The sequence below is a fragment of the Leiobunum rupestre genome, chromosome 2 (assembly GCF_980474605.1).
Source record: "Leiobunum rupestre chromosome 2, qqLeiRupe1.1.hap1, whole genome shotgun sequence".
Classification (NCBI taxonomy): Eukaryota; Metazoa; Arthropoda; class Arachnida; order Opiliones; family Sclerosomatidae; genus Leiobunum; species Leiobunum rupestre.
The window spans coordinates 74,416,436-74,436,373 of NC_143385.1; the positions used below are offsets into that span (position 1 = coordinate 74,416,436).

General features: G+C 38.6%; 1 protein-coding gene across 1 annotated transcript; it reads right to left on the bottom strand.

Moving 5' to 3' along the window:
* Positions 1 to 255: 255 nt before the first annotated feature.
* On the bottom strand, positions 256 to 5,901 carry LOC149959007 (uncharacterized). Its single transcript, XM_090167307.1, has 2 exons — positions 1,782 to 5,901; positions 256 to 716 (listed from the first exon to the last, which is right to left on the bottom strand). The coding sequence occupies exons 1-2, from the start codon at positions 5,899 to 5,901 to the stop codon at positions 256 to 258; spliced, it is 4,581 nt and encodes a 1,526-aa protein (XP_090023433.1).
* Positions 5,902 to 19,938: the final 14,037 nt, after the last annotated feature.

The following is a 19,938-nucleotide window of genomic DNA, read 5'->3' on the forward strand; positions in this document are numbered from 1 at the left end:
TACTACATCAGATTATAGTATTTATATACCCCCCGTTCCACTAGGCACTACTGGGGGTACCACAAGTTATACAAACTAATTTGTATCATTTCACGCATGTTCATCATCACGCATCCCGCAATTTCTTTTTATTTTGATAAATAAAAAGTAAAAACCACAGCACAAGAAACATGTATAAAAACCCTGTAAAAAGGGGTAAAGGAATAAAACCTCTAAAACGGCGTGTAAAAATAAAAACAATAAAAATAACTAGCATCAACCTGGACAAATGTCCCCGAAGTTGCTAGTTATGAAACGCATAACATTCTCGAAAACAACCATCTTTTCTGTGAGCTTCATATCTCCGAGGTTGCCACTAGGGACCAGATGGAGAGTGAGTGGACAATTAACTAAGTAGTGCTCAGAATTGCCTGCGTCGGACCCACAAACACAGGCAGGACTGAGCACATGTCCTAAACCATGCAAGTAGCTAGGAAATTTGCCGTGACCACTGAGAATCTGTGTTGACAAGTGGTTAGGGTTGATCGCATTGTCGCCCACGTTAGGAATAAAATTCCTTGTAACATTGCCTTTATCACCGGCGCTCCAACTACTCTGCCAATGCCTCTTGGTAATGCCCCTCAAAATACTTTTAATACTACCCTTGTCGGGTTTAATGGAATGGATCACCTGATTTGTTAATGCGTTGTTGGAAAACGCATCCGCTCTCTCGTTACCTAGAATACCACTGTGTGCCTTAACCTAATTAAGGGTGATTCTAGAGTCGTGATTATTAATTAACTCCCTAATGTTAGCACACATTCCATTAAGGTTGGAAGGATTTCCAATGGCTCGTAGAGAAGATAAACTATCACTAAAGATAGATGACTCTTCATCGTGGGGTCGCTCCCTAGCGAACCACTTAATGTTCTCCGATATGGAGTAAAGCTCAATATAATAAATACTAGGATTATAGGACTAGACGAAATATCTCTGACACGTCTTCCAATCCATTAGAGAAGACCACAAATGCCACAGAAGCGGCATTCTCCGATAGCGAGCCATCGGAGAAGATCTCTAAACCTGCCTTAGTGGGAAGAGCGTCTCCACTTGAAATCTCTACACGAGAGGCTGGGTGCCTTGCCCAAGGGTCGCCCGGGTAAAGAAAATTTCCACCTATTACATTGTAATCACAGTGTTTAGCGCACATCTGTTGGTAAAAAGACCTTGTGAAAACGCGACTAAATATGAGTTTCAACTAATACGATGCGAGTACTGAGACTATCTAAAAGTTCCCAAGAAAAATAGTAGTCGGAATATAATTCCCAGTGAATCTGGACTCCAACAAAAAATAAGACTCCTATTCAAGTCAAAACCTTCACAACGACCCTTTTTTTATTCTTCCAAAAAAATATTATTTCAAAACGCGTGAAAATTCAAACTTTAACCGTCGACTAAAAAACGTGCGAAAAATTGATACTAGAAAGTTGTATCTCCTCAGCGCGTGTCTATTTTTAAAGACAATATTATAAACGAATATTATTTATACATTTGTTTTAGCTCTGGATTTTTAGGCAATAAAAAACGAAAATACGATAATACATATCAGATGCGAAAAAATACAATTTTGTTTGTTATAAGTAACTGAGCCAATATGAAGTGGGAAAAAATATGTTTTAACATACTCCCCCGATTGAACTTAACAGTTCAACAAAAAACGTTCAATTAAATTTCCAATTTGTAGAGTAGTTGAATTGGTCGGCGTAGTCGTGTCTTGTCATGCAGTCTTACTATACAATTACGAATGCATCCATCTGCTCCCTTGAAAGTTTCGTCGATGACTCCCATTTTCCAGCACAGTCTCGGTTGCTTGTTCTCGGCGATGATAACGACGTCTCCTTCCTGAAGCGGTTCCGTCGGTTTGTTTGGTGTGCGATGATGAGCTGATCTCAGCTGGAGTAAATATTCCGACCGCCATCTACGCCAAAAACCATCTAGAATTGTTGGACGGTATTTTAGGCGTCGTGTTAAATCTTCCTTGGTAGCTGTGTGTCCGGAAAATTGTATCGATGGTAGACTGGTTATACGGTCGCCCAATAGAAAATGTGCGGGCGTGAGCGGTCTTGGCTCACGAGGGTCTTCCGAAATAGTAGTGATAGGGCGGGAATTTATTGCGGATTCTGCTTCCGCGAGAACGGTCTCCAGTTCTTCGTGCGTCAGCCTTGCTCGCCCAAGTACTTTTCTCAAAGCTTTCTTGACCGATGCCACTAGCCGTTCCCAGAAACCACCCCACCAGGGGGCTCTGTCTGCGCTGAAAGTCCATTTTATTTGATGGTTGGCAAAGAATTGGTGTGCTTCAGGACTGGCTATATTTGCGAACAATTCACTTAGATCACACTTGGCTCGTTTGTAAGTTTTCGCGTTGTCAGAGAATACGCGTTTTACTAGTCCTCTCCTAGCAGTAAAGCGTCGGAAGGCAAGCAGAAAGTTATCTGTAGTTTGGTCTGATACGAGTTTCAAGTGTACTGCGCGAGTTACTGCGCAAGTAAACAATGCGATGTAGGCTTTTTGACCATCGCGACAGTATAACGGTCCAGCGAAGTCCATACCGCAAACTTCGAATGGCGGAGCTTGCGTAGTACGTACTTCCGGCAGCGGGCCCATGATTACATCTGACGCTTTCGCACGGAAGAATTGGCAAATGGTGCATGATTTTAATATACTTTGCACTGTTTTTCGACTTTTCAATAACCAGAACTTTTCTCGTAAAACGACTGTAGTGCTTGTAACACCAGCGTGCATCACTTTTTCATGTGAGCTTTGCACTAAAAACGTGGTATACGGGTGATCCGGTGCGAGAATCCATGGGTGCGTCTCCTCGTAGGTTAGGCCGCTTCCCTGAATTCTGCTATTCACACAAAGTAGACCATTTGCGTCTAACTTAGGGTTGAGAGTTTTTATTTTAGAATCCTTGTTGATCGATAGCTGTTTTTTCAAGCGTTCGACTTCTTCGGGAAATTGTTCTTTTTGTGTATTCTTTATCCAGTATATTTCGGCTTCATAAATTTCCTCAGCTGTTAATTCTTCTGATCGCATGCATCTGTTTCTGTTAAAGTAATTTTGAATATATCGAAATACCCAAGCCGTTACGCGGTGAAGGGTTTTCAGTGTCCGATACATTTTGATGTTTATAGGGTGATCGCTTTCTTGTTGATTCGTGACTTTGAGAACATGCATTGCGTTACGTAATTCTTCCTGTGGTTCTTCAGGTGTCTCGTCGTTGGTAACAACGTCCCTTACCAAAACCTGTTCTTGTAAAAACGTCGGACCGTGCCACCAGAATTTGTTCTGCGCTAGATCGTTCATTTTACAACCTCTCGTTGGGAGGTCTGCGGGGTTTTCCGCACTTCTACAATAGCGCCAATTCATTGGGTCCGAAAGGGTTTGGATAGTGCGCACCCTATTAGCTACGAATGGCTTCCATCTGGACGCCGTCCCTTTAATCCATCCGATTGCAATTTGCGAGTCTGTCCACAAAAAAATTCTGCTAGGTTTCGTTTCAAACGTTTTCATGAGATGGTTGGTCAATTCGGCGCCCAATACGGCTCCCATCAACTCGAGTCGGGGAAGTGAAAGTTTCTTCAGAGGTGCCACTCTGGATTTGGACGTAACCAATGTTGATCGAGTTCCTCCATCTCTGGTCTGATACTGAAGATAAACGACGGCTGCGTACGCTTTCTGACTCGCGTCAGTGAAACAATGAAGTGTGACGTTTGCGATGTCCAATTTTTCGACCTCATTAAAGTAATATCGTGCGATTTTGATATCTCTCAATTCCTTTAGTTCGCTGCACCAACAATCAAAGACACCTTTCAGCTCAATAGGAAGGGCCTCATCCCAACCGATTCCTTTCTCCCAAAGTTTCTGGAAAAGAATTTTCGCCCGAACTATGAAAGGTGACAAAAGTCCAAGCGGGTCAAAAACCTTGGCCACGGATTTGACCACCCAACGCTTGGTGCTGGCTCGATTCTGTACAAAGTCCAATAGTTCTTTAGTGTCAAAAATAAGATTGTCGCGTACGCTGTCCCATGAGAGTCCGAGGACTTTAGATTGGGTGAAATTGATAGGCTCGTCACTGTTAGTTTCTTCGTCCCCTTCATAGAGAAGTTGTCTCAACTCAGAGGAGTTGGTTTGCCACTTCCTGAGAAGCATTCCCGCCTCGCTCATAACTTCTTTGGCTTCAATGATCAACTGATACGCGTTGATAACTGTCTCCGCACCAGATAAAAGATCGTCTACGTATAAGGAATCGTCGATAATTCTGGAGATTTCTGTTTTCGTTTCCTGATATTTTATCGCGTGCATACGTATAGTGGCCGCTAATAGATACGGACTAGATGTGACTCCAAATGGTACTCGTGCGAATCTGTAGATTTTAAGTCTCATAGTTGCTTTTGGGTTATCGACATCGATCCATAGAAATCTCAATGCGTCGCGATCTTCTTCTCTAATTTCAAATTGGAGAAACGCCTTCGCGATGTCTCCTGTAAAGGCAACCTTGTGTTCACGGAATCGTATAAGAATATCATAAAGATCCGGGTTTAATTTCGGGCCGACTTCGAGACAGTCATTCAGCGAAGCGGTTTCGAACGCGTGTGAAGATGCATCGTAAACAATACGAATTTTTGTCGTTTCGCTATTCTCTCTTATTACAGCTCTGTGTGGCATGTAATAAACGAGTTTACCTTTTTTCATAGTAGGTTTAACTTCCTCAATTATGCCGTTTTCAAGTTGCTCTTTAATAATTGAATTGTACTCTTTCAAAATAATGGGCTGCTTACGTAGGTTAAAGAGTAAATTCGAAGTGCGTTTGGAGGCGACTGAGTAGTTATCTGCGAGATTAGATGTGTCTAACTTCCACGGCAATGCAACAGAGTAGCGACCGTTTGCGTAGGTCGTAGTTTCCTCAAAGTTTTTTTGTATATCCTCCTTCGAGTGGCATTCAGGTTCGTTTTCCACAATACCAAAGGACTCCAATTCCCAGAACGTGCGAAGTTCACTCGATAGTTTATCATCTTGCTTCTCTTCAACTTTAACACGCATAATCGCCACAGTGTTAATGCTGATCGCTCGTGAAGCGACTTCTACTGGACCTTGTAAAGTCCATCCAAATGTTGTTTCCAGTGCGGTTAGGAAACTTCCGATGCGTTCGGATCTTCCGCTTGCTATCGCCCATAGATAGTCTGCTCCAATTAGTACGTCAACTGCGTGCGAGTCTCGAGTATTGTTGTTAGCTAACGCTGCGTCGGCCAATAGAAAGCCTCTTCTTTGGAATTCTTCGGATATATCGGGTCCTGGAAGTGAGAACACCGAGCCACAGATTTCGGGGGCTTCGTACGCTTCGATTATCACACTTTGTTTTGGATCGTGACGGCTTCTCAACTGTAGTCGTACTCTCGTTCTTTTCACTTTTTCTGGTCTCGTACTACCAAAACTGCTCAGCTCCAGATGGTCTTCGCTCACGATTTCAAGCCCAAGTTGTCTTGAAATACTTTCTTTGATGAACGTAACATGACTACCATTGTCAAGAAGGCAGCGCACCGGTAAATCTCCTTTATATCCTGGTTTCTGAGCTATGGCTAGAGCTGTTTGTAGTAAGACCACTTCTTTTCGGCTACTCGTGACCGCGGCGGACAATTGAGTTATTTCCTTCACTCTCGTTAAATCTGATTGCGAGACTGGTTTTGAATCACTTTGCGTTTGTAATTTTTCATCAGCTTTGTTTTCAACTTCTTCACAGAGGCTTGTATGATGACGACGGTTACATTTTCTGCAACTTCTAGCGTTCATCCTACATTCTCTGGCTTGATGATTTTCCCTCAGACACACGAAACATCGTCTCTTACGAACTAGAATGCTCATCTTGTCTTTAACAGTAAGCTTATCGCACTCCGTAGTAGAGTGATTAGTTTGTTCACAATAAAGGCAGGGTCTTCTCTCGACACCTGTGGTTAAGGCGGCGGCACTCGAAGGGTTTTGGTTGTATCCGATTTCTTTGCGAAAGTTGCGATAGTGCGGCGGTTGCGTATGTGTCGTTTTCCAACGCGTATTCAGCGGATGCGTATTGTGAGATTACGGTTTCTCTGGTTCAGCTGATTTCCCAAGAACGAGGGCCCGTTCTCTACTTGCGATTTCTTTTTGTAGAAAATTCAATAAATCTTCTACTTTTAGAAGCTCTTCACCAGCGTGGTGTCGACTGAACGCTAGTGTGATGTCTTCGGGCAATCGTTGTGTAATTAAAGGACAGAGGAGGCTCCCATATGACTCATCAATAACTCCGAGAGATTTCAGACTTCTCACTTGTACTTGGCAACTGTCGTACATCTTCCTGAGGCCAGCGATGTCGTTTGACCTTCTCACACTTGGCAGGTTTAATAAAGCGTTCATGTGCTCGCTAATTATTATGTCCTTGCGTCCAAATCTCTCCTGCAGTACGGCGACAGCGTTGTCGTAGTTTTCTTCCGTTAGTGATAGCCCTTCGACGGCTCTTAAAGTGGCTCCCTCCAAATACGATAGTAGATAACTATATTTATTTCTTTTCGATATACCCTCAGCGTTGTGGATGACGTTTTCGAAGTGTGTCAAAAATGATTGCCACTCACTAATAGTTCCGTTAAAATGACGAACTTCCAGCTTCGGGAGTTTGACTGTTGTTGTTGGTGCGATCGGAGGGTTAGGTCTTACCCTCCTGCCCGATCCGCTCGCGGTGCTATCATCATCCGAATCACTGCTATTTGAATCGTTGAACTGACGACGAATACGACGCTCATCCTTCTTCTTCCGTTCCACCAAACGTTTCGCTCGTACAATAATAATTTCCAATTCGTCGATGTATTCTTGCGAATCTCCGTGATCTGTTTCCAACTCGCCCTCCGTTGTAAATAATCCAACCAGTTCCTCTTCGTAGCTTTTTAAAATTGCCACTTTTTGAATCAATACCATGACGTAACCTTCTAACTTGGAAACATCTGGCTCCTCCAGTTCTATTTCTGTCGCGACGAGGTTCTTCACTTTCGTAGCGGCCCTCTTGGTAGCCGCTCGTCTACTCTTGATGACCTTTAAGTCGTCCATCTTGTAATTGTTGATAGGTTCCGATGATCAGCGATATCTCTATACGCTGCGGATGGCAAATTCTTTGCTGTAGAATCCAACTTTCACTGACTTCCCGGGTTTCGGCACCAAAATTATGTGAAAACGCGACTAAATATGAGTTTCAACTAATACGATGCGAGTACTGAGAATATCTAAAAGTTTCCAAGAAAAATAGTAGTCGGAATATAATTCCCAGTGAATCTGGACTCCAACAAAAAATAAGACTCCTATTCAAGTCAAAACCTTCACAACGACCCTTTTTTTATTCTTCCAAAAAAATATTATTTCAAAACGCGTGAAAATTCAAACTTTAACCGTCGACTAAAAAACGTGCGAAAAATTGATACTAGAAAGTTGTATCTCCTCAGCGCGTGTCTATTTTTAAAGACAATATTATAAACGAATATTATTTATACATTTGTTTTAGCTCTGGATTTTTAGGCAATAAAAAACGAAAATACGATAATACATATCAGATGCGAAAAAATACAATTTTGTTTGTTATAAGTAACTGAGTCAATATGAAGTGGGAAAAAATATGTTTTCACAGACCTAAAGATGGTCGCTTCCTCACTTACAACGCTCTTTATCGGGGTTAAGTTGGTTATTACCAATAACACATCGGTAGATATTGTACGATATGCACAACAAACTCTGAGAGCCGCAATCCGTTGGATTGACCTGAGATTTCGAACCATCAAAGAGTTCTCAGTCTCGCGCCACCATGCGCCAGCGCCGTAGGTGACAATGCGCTCAAGGCATCCTTTGTATACCACTCTCAAGGCTCTATAATCCAGACCCCACTCGACCTTTGCAAAACAAACAATGGATTGAACGAGACGAGTAACCTTATTCTTTACCTCCTCTAAGTGAGGCAAGAAGCAATAAGTTTGATCCAAGGTAACGCCCAAAACCTTGACGCTTTTGACATTAAGGATTCTCTCATTACAAAGAGAGAAAATAGGAAGCCGATTCATCACCTTTGTTTTCGCAAAAGTGATTGCAACAGTCTTCCTAGCGCAGAACTTCAATTTATAAATTGAACTCCACTGATTGAGAGTATCCAGAACTTCGTTACCAAGAACCTCAAGGCCCCGCCTCGAGGAACTTCAAACCATCGCCTGCAGGTCATCTGCAAAGGCCTGAATAGCACTCGCAGCCGGGTAAACCCGACTCAGAGCGCCATCCATGACTAAATTGAAGAGAAGAGGTCCGCTACAAGAACCCTGTGGACACCCCTTGGTAAGTGACTTACTAAGAACACTACCGCCTATATTATCTGAATCGAGTAACAGGCAATTGTTACTTAAGAAAACTTTTGTATAAAAAATACAAATTCTTTGGACAAGCAACCTGCCGGAGTATTGATAGAACCCCCGGAACCCAGACATTGTCGAAGGCCCCCTCTATGTCTAGGGAGATCAAGACTGGTGTGCAGACCACTCTCCTTGTTATGCTTGACGCATTCGACGATGTTATAAAGAGCATGCGTCGTGGAGCGGCCATGTTTGAACCCATATTGGGCTGAATTCATGAGACCTCTCTTATGAAGAGAGTACGTACAGTCTTCTTGATAAGAGTTTATCAAGAACCTTACCCACTACTGACAGTAGAGAGATCGGTCGGTACGATCGAGCGTTCCGCCTATCCCTCCCTTCCTTATAGATCAATGCAATCCTTGCCACTTTCCAAATTTTTACGTTTGGCCTTGCCAGTTGCCAATTTATAAGGAAGAGAGTAAGGATCCTCCTTTGATACAGAAGAGCAGAAGTCCCTCCAAGACTCCAACTTAGAAGAAATGATAAGGCTCTTGTACTCTCTCTGGAGAGTCAATAATTCATGTTTGTAGCGTTCTCTCACCAAGGGATCCCTAGCCACCTGCATACATTTTCGCGCAGTGCGCACTAAATTTCGCTTTATGCCAAGACCCTCGTTCCACCAGGGAGCCGAGTTATATGTCTTGGCATAGGCATTACGCTTCTTACTAATCTCACATGCTTTATGGAAAATTTCATCTATAGAGGATGCACCATCATCGATCTGATCTCTAGAGACAAATGCTACCCCATTAAGAGCCTCAAGAGGACCAGCGATCTGGTCACGAAAACGATCCAAGTCCAGATCCCTCAAATTAACGTACCTGTCCCCATGGACTCTATCCATTATGGATATATCAAAGAAGATGAAATTATGGTCACTGTTGGAAATATCATCAGAGACTTCCCAACCAGTGACCATATTGAAAATATTCATAGTTGCAAGCGGCAAATCAATCCAACTATTGCCATTGGTACTAGAGAACGTGGGATCTGAGCTAGGATCATTTAACACGACCAGATCTAGAGACCCAGCAAAGTCAACACAGGCAACACCTCTAGGACAATTGTCCCTTGAGCCCCAAAAGATTATGATGAGAATTGAAATCACCACAAATTATCATTTTACGGCCAGCAAAGTTTTTAATATTTTCAGAAATTAAATTTAAGTGTTCTTCCAAATGGAGAACACTTAAAAAGATAAATCCTCCGCCTTTATACCTACGATCGTAACGTACTCACTAGTAAAAAGATTAATTAAAAGAAACCTCGTATTGAAGATGGCAATAGCTGTCCTTGGGTTCTCGTCGGAGCACACCACCCTGGATGAAAGCAGGAGACCCACCAACCTACCGTCCACCACATGAGGTTCCTGAATAACTGCGATTTCGATACCACCCTCCTGGCAAGTCTGCCTTAATGTAGACGTGGCAACCTTCCCTTTGCCAAGATTTATCTGGACCAGTTTAATATTATTGTCCATTGGGCTTAGTTCTGAAATCGGTTCTCGATCGCAGATATTGCAGTTCCAATTCCCATACACTTAAAGCACCTCGGGATAAAAAGATACTCCCTCCAACCATGAATTTGCCACCCAATACGAAGCTTCTTTTTGCCTAATTTAAGAACGTTTAAAATGGTATTAGGAATTTCTAGCACCCAATTCTTGCTAGCTTCCTTTTCTACCATTTTCTTTGTGCGAATGAAGTATTTGACGGTGATTTCATCCTCCCCACATTCAAGACGATTGCCTTCGATAAGTTTGCTTACGAGATCCTCCTTGGAGGTCTCTGGATCAACATCAAAAACAACAATCCTTGGTTTGCCCAATGACGGATTACGCATAATTAAATGCTCAGTAAGACTCGCAGAGTCTTCAATGGTACGCTTCAATTTGTCGACATCATCCAAGGTCTCTAGCTGGACGACCATACCCTGGCCCCTACAGGGTCGAACTGACTTAATATTATGGCCTTTCGGGTCTAACTCCTTTTCTAGACGCCGCCTAAAATTATCCGCCATTTCCTCCTTATCTTTCGGGTAAAGCAAGACTATATTTTCTTGTCTCGGAGGCAATTTAACTTTAGCAACTTTTGGTTTGTTTGAGACGGACGGCTTTCTCGTCTAGGACTTAAGGCGTTCTCTTCCAACTATCCCCATGGACTCTGCCGGAGTAGGATCTACAGATGCTGAGGCTATCTCAGCGAAAGATGTTATACGGTGCTCTTGTTTAGCAAGAATTTCGATAGTCCGGTCTTTTTGCTCACTGGAACCCATCAGCTGAGCTATCATCAAATTAGCTGTTTAAAAATTGTTCTAATTTTGGCACCTACGCCGATTGACATCTTACTAGTAGCGTTTGTTAAAACAGATTCTAGCTCTGAAGATAGACTCAGCAACTGATCCTCTATACGCTCTTCAGTAACTTCCACCACTTCTGCCTCAGTACGGGGCCGCTTACATTCATTAACTGAACTCGATTAACTTGATTCACCAGTTGGTGATTTGGTTGTCAGTAAAACCTCTGACTGGTTTGTTTCATTAGCCATGTGAAAAGACTTAAGATTCACACTCGTCCCTCCCCACCCACCAAGGAGCCCCACCACTCAGCGCCTTGAACCCACCATGGACACCGATTGACCTACTCCTCAGCAACTGAGCTGCTAAAGGAGAGCCGCTTGATGCAGTACCGGCCAGCAGGAATTAAACTACAGATGGCTTCTCATTGGTAGACTTCTTTGGGTTGATGGCAAGGGCCTCATTCCGGGAGAGAGCGGACACCCTGTTGAGGGACGACAGCCAGACAGTATCGGAGAAACCCCAAGCCGAGAAAGTGTCCCACATCTCGGCAGCCATTTTATTAAATTCGTCATCTGTAGAGCCAATTCTTCGTAAACGGAGAAACTCGGAATACGCAATAACATTAGGGGTGTGCCGAGGATAGGAAGTGTTGGCAAAAGATAAGATTGTGAATCAGTTGGCGGCGATACAAAGTGGTTGAAACGCGATCACTAGAAACCGAATAAGTAGTTTCAGAGATATCAACAGTTAATTCCAGAGCAGGATTCATAGCACAATAGGTAGTTAGGAACGTGTCAAGGTAATGACGACTACAAGAGGCAAACTGGGTGACGTAATCGATTAAACGACCAAAAACTCTGGAATCAGACCAGCATAACCTGAACAGAAGTGCTCATCGACCCAATTAAAAAGTAAATCTTAGTTCCCATAGCAACACCGCTACGCTGTATGTAGAACTGGCCATAAAAAGAAAAAGCGTTCAGCGTCCACATCAGTTCCGCAAGACGAACGAGTGTATTTCTTAGTCCTCAAGTCAAATAAAATGATTAAGGCCATCATGTGGGGAATCACCGTGTATAAAGATTTGATATCCATTGAAATAAGCCACATGTTCGCTCCTGTGAAAGAGAAAGAAGAGTAACGTTGGAGAGCATTACTAGTATCTTTATTGATCCTCGATAGATAAGTCATAGGAAAGTCGAAATGTACTCTGTAGGACAGGAGCAGGCAGAGACAATGGGACGACCAGGAATATTGGACTTGTGGATTAATAATAATAATAATAATAATAATCAGCTAGGCTAATACCCAAGGCACCACCTTAGGCCTATGTTATCAAGCGACTTTTAAAGCCGTTAATTCAGGTGGCCGTGTTACAATGCGTAGAAGGGTGGTGGCAAGCCCTTCACGCCACGCGAGACAACAGCTCCCTACACTAACTATTACCGTTAACCTCCACAAGTTTTAGGCAGTGGATTAAAACGAGAGGTCCGGTGTTTTTCTACTATAAGACAAATCGCCATGGGAGGAAGATCTGTTGCCTCGATCATTTCACTGACTTTAAAAATGATCTGCTTTTGATCCACAGGTAGAAAACAGGATCTGAAAGCTGACGTAAGGCTTCGGTGACGTAAAGGTCCATCTCCCAAACTCATGAATAACCCCTTATCAGCAGGTTTAATAACGATATCAGACCTACCTCAAAGATAATGTATTGCAGCAAGTTCATCAAAAGTTAAATTTGATATTTTGTTAGTGTTGAACTGTATTTTTTCAATCTCCCTCTTGCAGGAGGTGATCAACTAGTCGGGGGTCTTGTGCTTTCATTGAGAGTTGAAGATTGATTGTTTTCAGTTTTGAATTTGCTGGAAGATAGTGGAAGGTGCCTTGGGCCTAGATATCTGGTCAGAAAAATGGACGTAAGGCGCAAGCGGCAGTAGAAATCTTCAAGGTCATGAAGAAACTGGAATCGATCAGGAAGTGGCTTCTCGGGAACGAACGATAACCCCTTAGACAGGACAGAACGATCGTGAGTAAAAAGAGACAAATCCTGGGAAATTGTAACAACGAGACGCTCAACCGGCGTAGCTACAGTTGGAGAATGCCTAATTTTGTCTCAAAAACTAGTAAATAGTTTCAAATTGAAAAAACGAATGGCCTGAATTATGGTCCAATAAAGTTCGTCGTTAGTACCACAAAGGCGTTTTAAACATTCCTTTTTAGAAATAAGAGAATGATGAAGGTCGATTTTCTTCCTCTGTAAGCAGCTCAAGCAAGAACGCATCAGTCGACCAGAGGCAACTCTCAAGATTTTGTTGGAGATGTGTGGAAAGTGTAAATCATTACCTGGGCCATTAGAGAACAGCTTGAAACCCCACGAGGGACAACGTTGATGTTAAGCAACGAACGAAGGAAAAAGATATGCGAAGACGTCTTTTATTATTAATATTTAATAACAAGTTACAAATTTTCGTTCATAAGGTTTTAGAATGAAAATAAGTCTGACAATAAATGCAATGTATTTTAAAATATCGATACTGTTCCAAATAAAGTTAAAAAACGATTTTTGTCAGATATTTGTAAAAAATGTTTAAAATTATGGAAATCAAAGATACCAAGGCACTTTTTAGTAGTTAGCACTTTTACAAGAATTGTTCAAAGTGACTACCTCTTGCTCTAATACAAACGTGAGCCAATCGTGGAAATGATTCACGTTCTTGTTACAAAAAGTCTAACAACCTTCAATTATGCGTTTTCACAAGTCCTCAGCGTGATGTTGTACACTTTATGCTCTAGATAGCCCCAGAGAAAAAATACGGGCTCCAGATCTCTTACTGCTTAAATTATTGTTATTTATGAAACCATTTCAAAATATTTCACTGGAATATTTAAAGCTTATTTACATTTAAAAAAGCCTGGCACGTAAACTGAATACTTCTATCGTTAGCTAGCTTAGTTGGGAAATATAGCAGGGGTATAATGGTTCTGCACGTGTTTGTATATTAAATTAAGTACTTTCGGTAAATACAGTAGAAAACGTATTATTTTTCGTACCTTTTTTACACATTTCACATCTGAGTAACTCAGATATTTAACTAGCTACCAGAAAATATATTAATTTGACACGGAAGAAGTTATCGGTTTTACAGAGTTAAGAACCAAAACAGCGCCCAATTCGTTTCGCCCAACAATTTTAAGCGTAACGAAGTTGAGAGTTTTTACCAAATACGCACAAATGGAAACGAAACTTGAGAGAGTTGATGTTGGATAATTGTTTTATCGCGTTTTTGTGAAAAATATGAAACCTCGACTATTTAATATTGACTGAAAGAACTGCACAGATGACCGAACGGGAAGTTTCGCCTTCTGGATGTTTCAACCTCATAACTTTGCATTGCAATAGAAAGGTCAAATCTGCACCAGAAAACGTGTAGAGGAAATTTATAGAAGTCAAGACCTTACAAATTTACTAACACGGTTTCGAGTGGCAGCTTAACCTTCAATTCAATTCAATTTATTTGTATTAATATTTTCAGGTTTTTTAACATTGTTTTTCGGGCTAAGTCACTATTGACGTATTAGTTGTCATTACGTCAGATAAACTTGCAGTAGACCGATTCCGAAAGTCAGCGCGAGATATCACTTCCCTTACCTCATAACGTCATCTGTTGTAAGTTGGAAAATATATCATGATATATATTTTGAAAAACTGAAATATTTTTAATATCTATTTTTAGTCTATCTCAATGCTGCTATTGGAATTTGCTTCAAACCTTTACAAGCTCCCACTCCTTTTTTGAAGAAAAATAAATGGATGTAATTGACGACAAATAATGATATAAAAACATTGCTTTCTAAGACGCAGCTGGGTCTTCAAATGCAGCGAGGTCAGTTAGAGGCATTTAAATCATGGCATCAATAATCATTCATTTCCCAGAAATGCACCGATTGATACGAAAGTTCTACGTCTTTTTCAAACCCTCTAATGAAATTTACAAATCCTTCTGTGTAAATCTACGAAAGCTATCTCGGTACGGCCAAATTGATTTCGACACGCACATTAAGCCCATCTCGCTCGATAATACAACATAGAACGGTTTTGAAGAAAACGGTTTAAAAAATAAGTAAAGGATGACTAAAATAATCACATGAGTTTCATCGATTTAAACCGGTGTTCCAAAATTTAAAATATTAAAGATCACCATTTACAAATAATTGACCATTTGTTCACCTTAAATTACCTTAATCATAATTGGAGAATTTGAATTATATTTGGTGTTAAGGTGGAGTGGCGGAGTGGTTATCACTTTCGCTTCGCAGCAAAAGGAGCCGGGCTCGATCCCAGCTTGTGGCACTGGGTGAAAACTCGGAACTACTCCTTCTGCGTTGAGTTAGCAAGTTATCTCCCCACTGGTTAAAGGGGTTTTCCCCCAAGTTCTTCGGTTTACCTTGCATAAAAACTTGTCGAAGTTAACGCTATTGGCTCGAGTGGCGTGAAGGGCTGGCCACCACCGTCCTACTGGATTAATGGCATTATAAGTCGCTTGTTGACTTAGGCCTAAGGTGGTGCCTAGGGTATTAGCCTAGTTGGTTAATATTATTATTTATTTTATTTATTGTAAAAATCAACTAAAATGGGGTTTTGTAACAATGTTAAAAAGCGTACATGTTTGAGTAGGGCCTTTAGAAAACCATCTGATTGATCGGGCGTTAATACCTCGAAACTGGAACGTCCAGAGCTATTTGCTTTTTATTTCAGAAACCATGCACTTGCACTTGCATGATGGTGTCTCCCCACATTCTCACAGACAAAGCGACCGATCTAAAGAACAATGAGATAACTCAAAAAAGGGTAAGAAGAAATGTTATGCTTTTTCTATGATAATTTCCATAGTTTAAGTGCTGGGAGAATCAGCGGATATGATACCACGGGTGTTTTGAACATGCTTATCCGAGCTTCACCGCAAATCGGAGCAAAATTAAACCTTTATTGAATAAACAAAAAAAAGCTTATTTAAAGAACTACAATTGATTTAAGAAAACCCACTTTACCTTTCTAAACATGCGTACTAATATGAGCCCGGAATTTTAATTTCATTTCCACCAGTCATTAATTATTAGTGATAGATTCTGTTGTTCTCTTTAAAGTATAATCACTACTTACTTAATATGAATGCTCGTTTGGCTGCCATAAAGTGCAATTTTTTTATTTTGTAAATATAAATTAATAATGGTTCTTATGTCATCGAATCCCCGTTATTATTTTGTTTTCGATGATGGTCTACAACTTTTAAATTGAAATAATTGATTTTGCACAAAATACCAGAGTGAAGTTACTTAACGATTAATATTCATTTCATTAATAGTTGTAGAAAAATATTATTTGTCTAAACGAAAAAAAACCACCCTTGTATTTTTAGCGTTTCGTAAAAGTGCACAGAAATTACTTAGTACTAATGATATTTATGATAAAATGTTATTACATTAAGTGTGGTATAATCTCTAGAAGGAGTTTTTTCAGTTTGAAGGAAACATGAAAAACACTTAAGGAAATGATTGCAAAGTGTATGAAATGAATGTTTTTACTGTAGACTGTAGGACATGGAAAAGCCAAATTCTACTTAACCAAATGTACTTGGTAAATTTAGTGCTCGGCTTTTGTTTTCAATTCCGTTTTGGAGGTTACGGATGTTTTTTATTGATTTTATAAGAAAGGAGGAGTTAACTTTACTCCTGTACAGGTAAGTACGAGAACTACCGTTTATTGGACAAAGCGGACAAGAAAGCTCAACGTCGTCTTTTTACTTCTCACCTTTTCATTAGTTCACACGGAAACATTAATCATGTGAAATATTTCCGGCCCTTTTCATATGGCGCATTGGAATCAATACGGAATATTAGTTTTATTGCGTTTTAGGGTGTAGCCCGTCTGTCCGCTCCCAGCAGGTGCTTAATCCCAAAAATAACACAAACATAAAGTAATGGACTCAAAAGAACCATTAAATTAATGTTATATATCGCAATCGCTCATATACAGTCTTCATTTCGACGTTGCGAAAAATGGGGATTAACGTTGTAGCTTTAATTTCTTTTATCTTTTTCGGAGCAATGCAGTGTCAAATGAATATAAGGTAGGGAAGTTTTATTAATTTCAATCACGCTCCCGTAAACCAATTTTATTACCGTCTCTTGCGATCCGTTATTCTAAGCTCCATGCGTCCCCATATTAGAAACTGTTCTCGAAAAATATTAATCCCATAAATATTTCGTGAAGAATGCGATAATTAGGCCACCACCAAAAGACTAAAACATATTATTTCAAGATAACACGGATTATATCATGATTACACAGATAAAATCATGATTGAAAGTTTGAATCAAGTATAAAGATTGAATCAAGATTCAAATAAATAAATCTTAATTAAAATGTTAAATATTTTTGGAAATTATAATATCGTGATTCAAATTATATTAACGTGATTGAAATTATAATATCGTTAAAGAAATTATAATATCGTAATTGAAATTAAAATATTCTTTAATAAATTAAAATATCGCGATGAAAATTATAATTTCGTCATTTAAATTATAATATCATGATTCAAATTAAAATGTAGTTAAATAAATTAAAATATCGCGAACGAAATTATAATATTATGATTGAAATTAAAATATCGTTAATGGAATTAAAATATTGTTAATGGAACTAAAATATCGTTAATGGAATAAAAATATCGTTATAAAAATTATAATATCGTTATAGAAATTATAATATCGTGATTGAAATAAAAAAAATATTTATATGATTAATTAAATCGTAATAGACATTAAAATATCGTTAAATATTTATTAATTTCGTTATATAACATATATTATCTCTAAAGCCCTTTTAATATAACTATAGAAATAACAATATTGTTAAAATAATAATTAAAATTATAATATAAAGCAGCGTTCAGACTATGTGAAAATATGACGTTTGCGTCGATCGTGTCGGTTCTTTCGATTCAGACTTCTCAACAGACACTTTAAATTTTCGCGCGTGTTCTTTACATTTTTTTCATTTCGTTGCGGACTCCCTAGATGGCGTCTCGGTTTAAAGCTCAAAAAATTCATAGCAGACAATTAGCCTTACGCCCCATCAGCGCTGACTCTAGGTAGTGGCGACCTTTAGAACCATCGAAATACTATAACCAATCAGAGGTGGATAAAAAATTATTTAAATTTTTCCGCCGTTATTACCGAGCTCTGATTGGATGAACAATCACCTTTTATGTTAATCTCCGTGCAAGGTTGGTTCCTTTCTGAACAGTGAAATGAACGAACCGACTCGACCAACATAACCGAAACGGCACGACCGATGCTAACATAATATTTTCACATAGTCTGAACGCGGCTTTAGGCTATACGTCGCTAGAGGACTTGGCCCTTAACAACCAAAATAATGTATTGGGATAAATAAATAAATACATTTGAATTTGAACATCATTATAGAAATTATATCGCTAAATAAATATTAATATCGTTATAGAAATTATGATATTGTTATAGAAATTATAATGTCTTTATAGTAATTATAGGAAATATAATCTCGTTATAGAAATAAATATATCGTTTAAATATTATAATATCGTTTTAGGAATTGTATTACCGTTATAGAAATTTAAATATCGTTATAGAAATTATTATTTTCATTATGGAAATTATTATGTCATAGTCGAATTTTTTTATAAGTAATTATAATATCGTTATAGATATTATTATTTTCTTTACTTTATGGAAATTAACATGTCGTTATAGATATTATTATTTTCTTTATGGAAATTATAATGTTGTTATAGATATTATTATTTTCTTTATGGAAATTATAATGTCTTTATAGAAATTATTATTTTCTTAAATTTATGAAAATTATAATGTCGTTATAGAAATTATTATTTTCTTTACTTTATGGAAATTATAATGCCGTTATAGAAATTATTATTTTCTTTACTTTATGGAAATTATAATGTCGTTATAGAAATTATTTTTTTTTAAATTTATGGAAATTATAATGTCGTTATAGAAATTATTATTTTCTTTACTTTATGGAAATTATAATGCCGTTATAGAAATTATTATTTTCTTTACTTTATGGAAATTATAATGTCGTTATAGAAATTATTTTTTTTTTAATTTATGGAAATTATAATGTCGTTATAGAAATTATTATTTTCTTTACTTTATGGAAATTATAATGTCGTTATATAATTTTTTTTAAATTTATGGAAATTATAATGTGGTTATGGAAATTATTATTTTCTTTACTTTATGGAAATTATTATTTTCTTTACTTAATGGAAATTATAATGTCGTTATAGAAATTATTATTTTCTTTACTTTACGGAAATTATAATGTCGTTATAGAAATTATTATTTTCTTTACTTTATGGAAATTATAATGTCGTTATCGAAATTATTATGTCGTTATAGAAATTATTATTTTCTTTATGGAAATTATAGTGTTGTTATAGATATTATTAAATCGTGCCTGAAATTATAAATCATGTGTCAGAGACAATTTGAGATTAGCTTGAATTTAAGGGGATCTGACTAACTGATTATCCTCAGATAACTGAGAATTTTGACCTCAGTTACCTGATCAGTGGGCCGTTGTTAGCCCTACACGCACGTACGAGTAATTGGCGGTGACCCTGTTTAAAACATTTACGAACACAAATTATATCAAGGTATTCAGACAGCTGGCTTATTGATAAAGAAGATATGGCTGAATGTTATGACAAGACGAAACCATCTTTAAAAGGTGACAAACTAGTCCTGTAAAACAATTTTAAAAGCGAAATAATATTGTACATTTTCCTCAAAAGATAAGAAGCATCTTGTGTACCTTTCTCTTGAAGTGCTAGACATTGATCAAATCATGGAAGATAATATGGTAAAAACATTAACTTAATATATTAAGTATTAAAGCAGAGTGAGCGAGCGAAGCTTTCTTGAGGTCCACCTGGTACAAAACTGGAATTTGTGTTGACAAATCGTTATCTTAACAACTACTTGACCGTTTTCATAAAAGTTCCTTTTTATGTATTATGAAATGTTGTACGTGTTTTAACTAATATCGAATATTAAAAGTTGACCTCTGAGAGGTCGAATTTAAAATGAAAATAATGTAATGGAAGAAAAAAGGAAC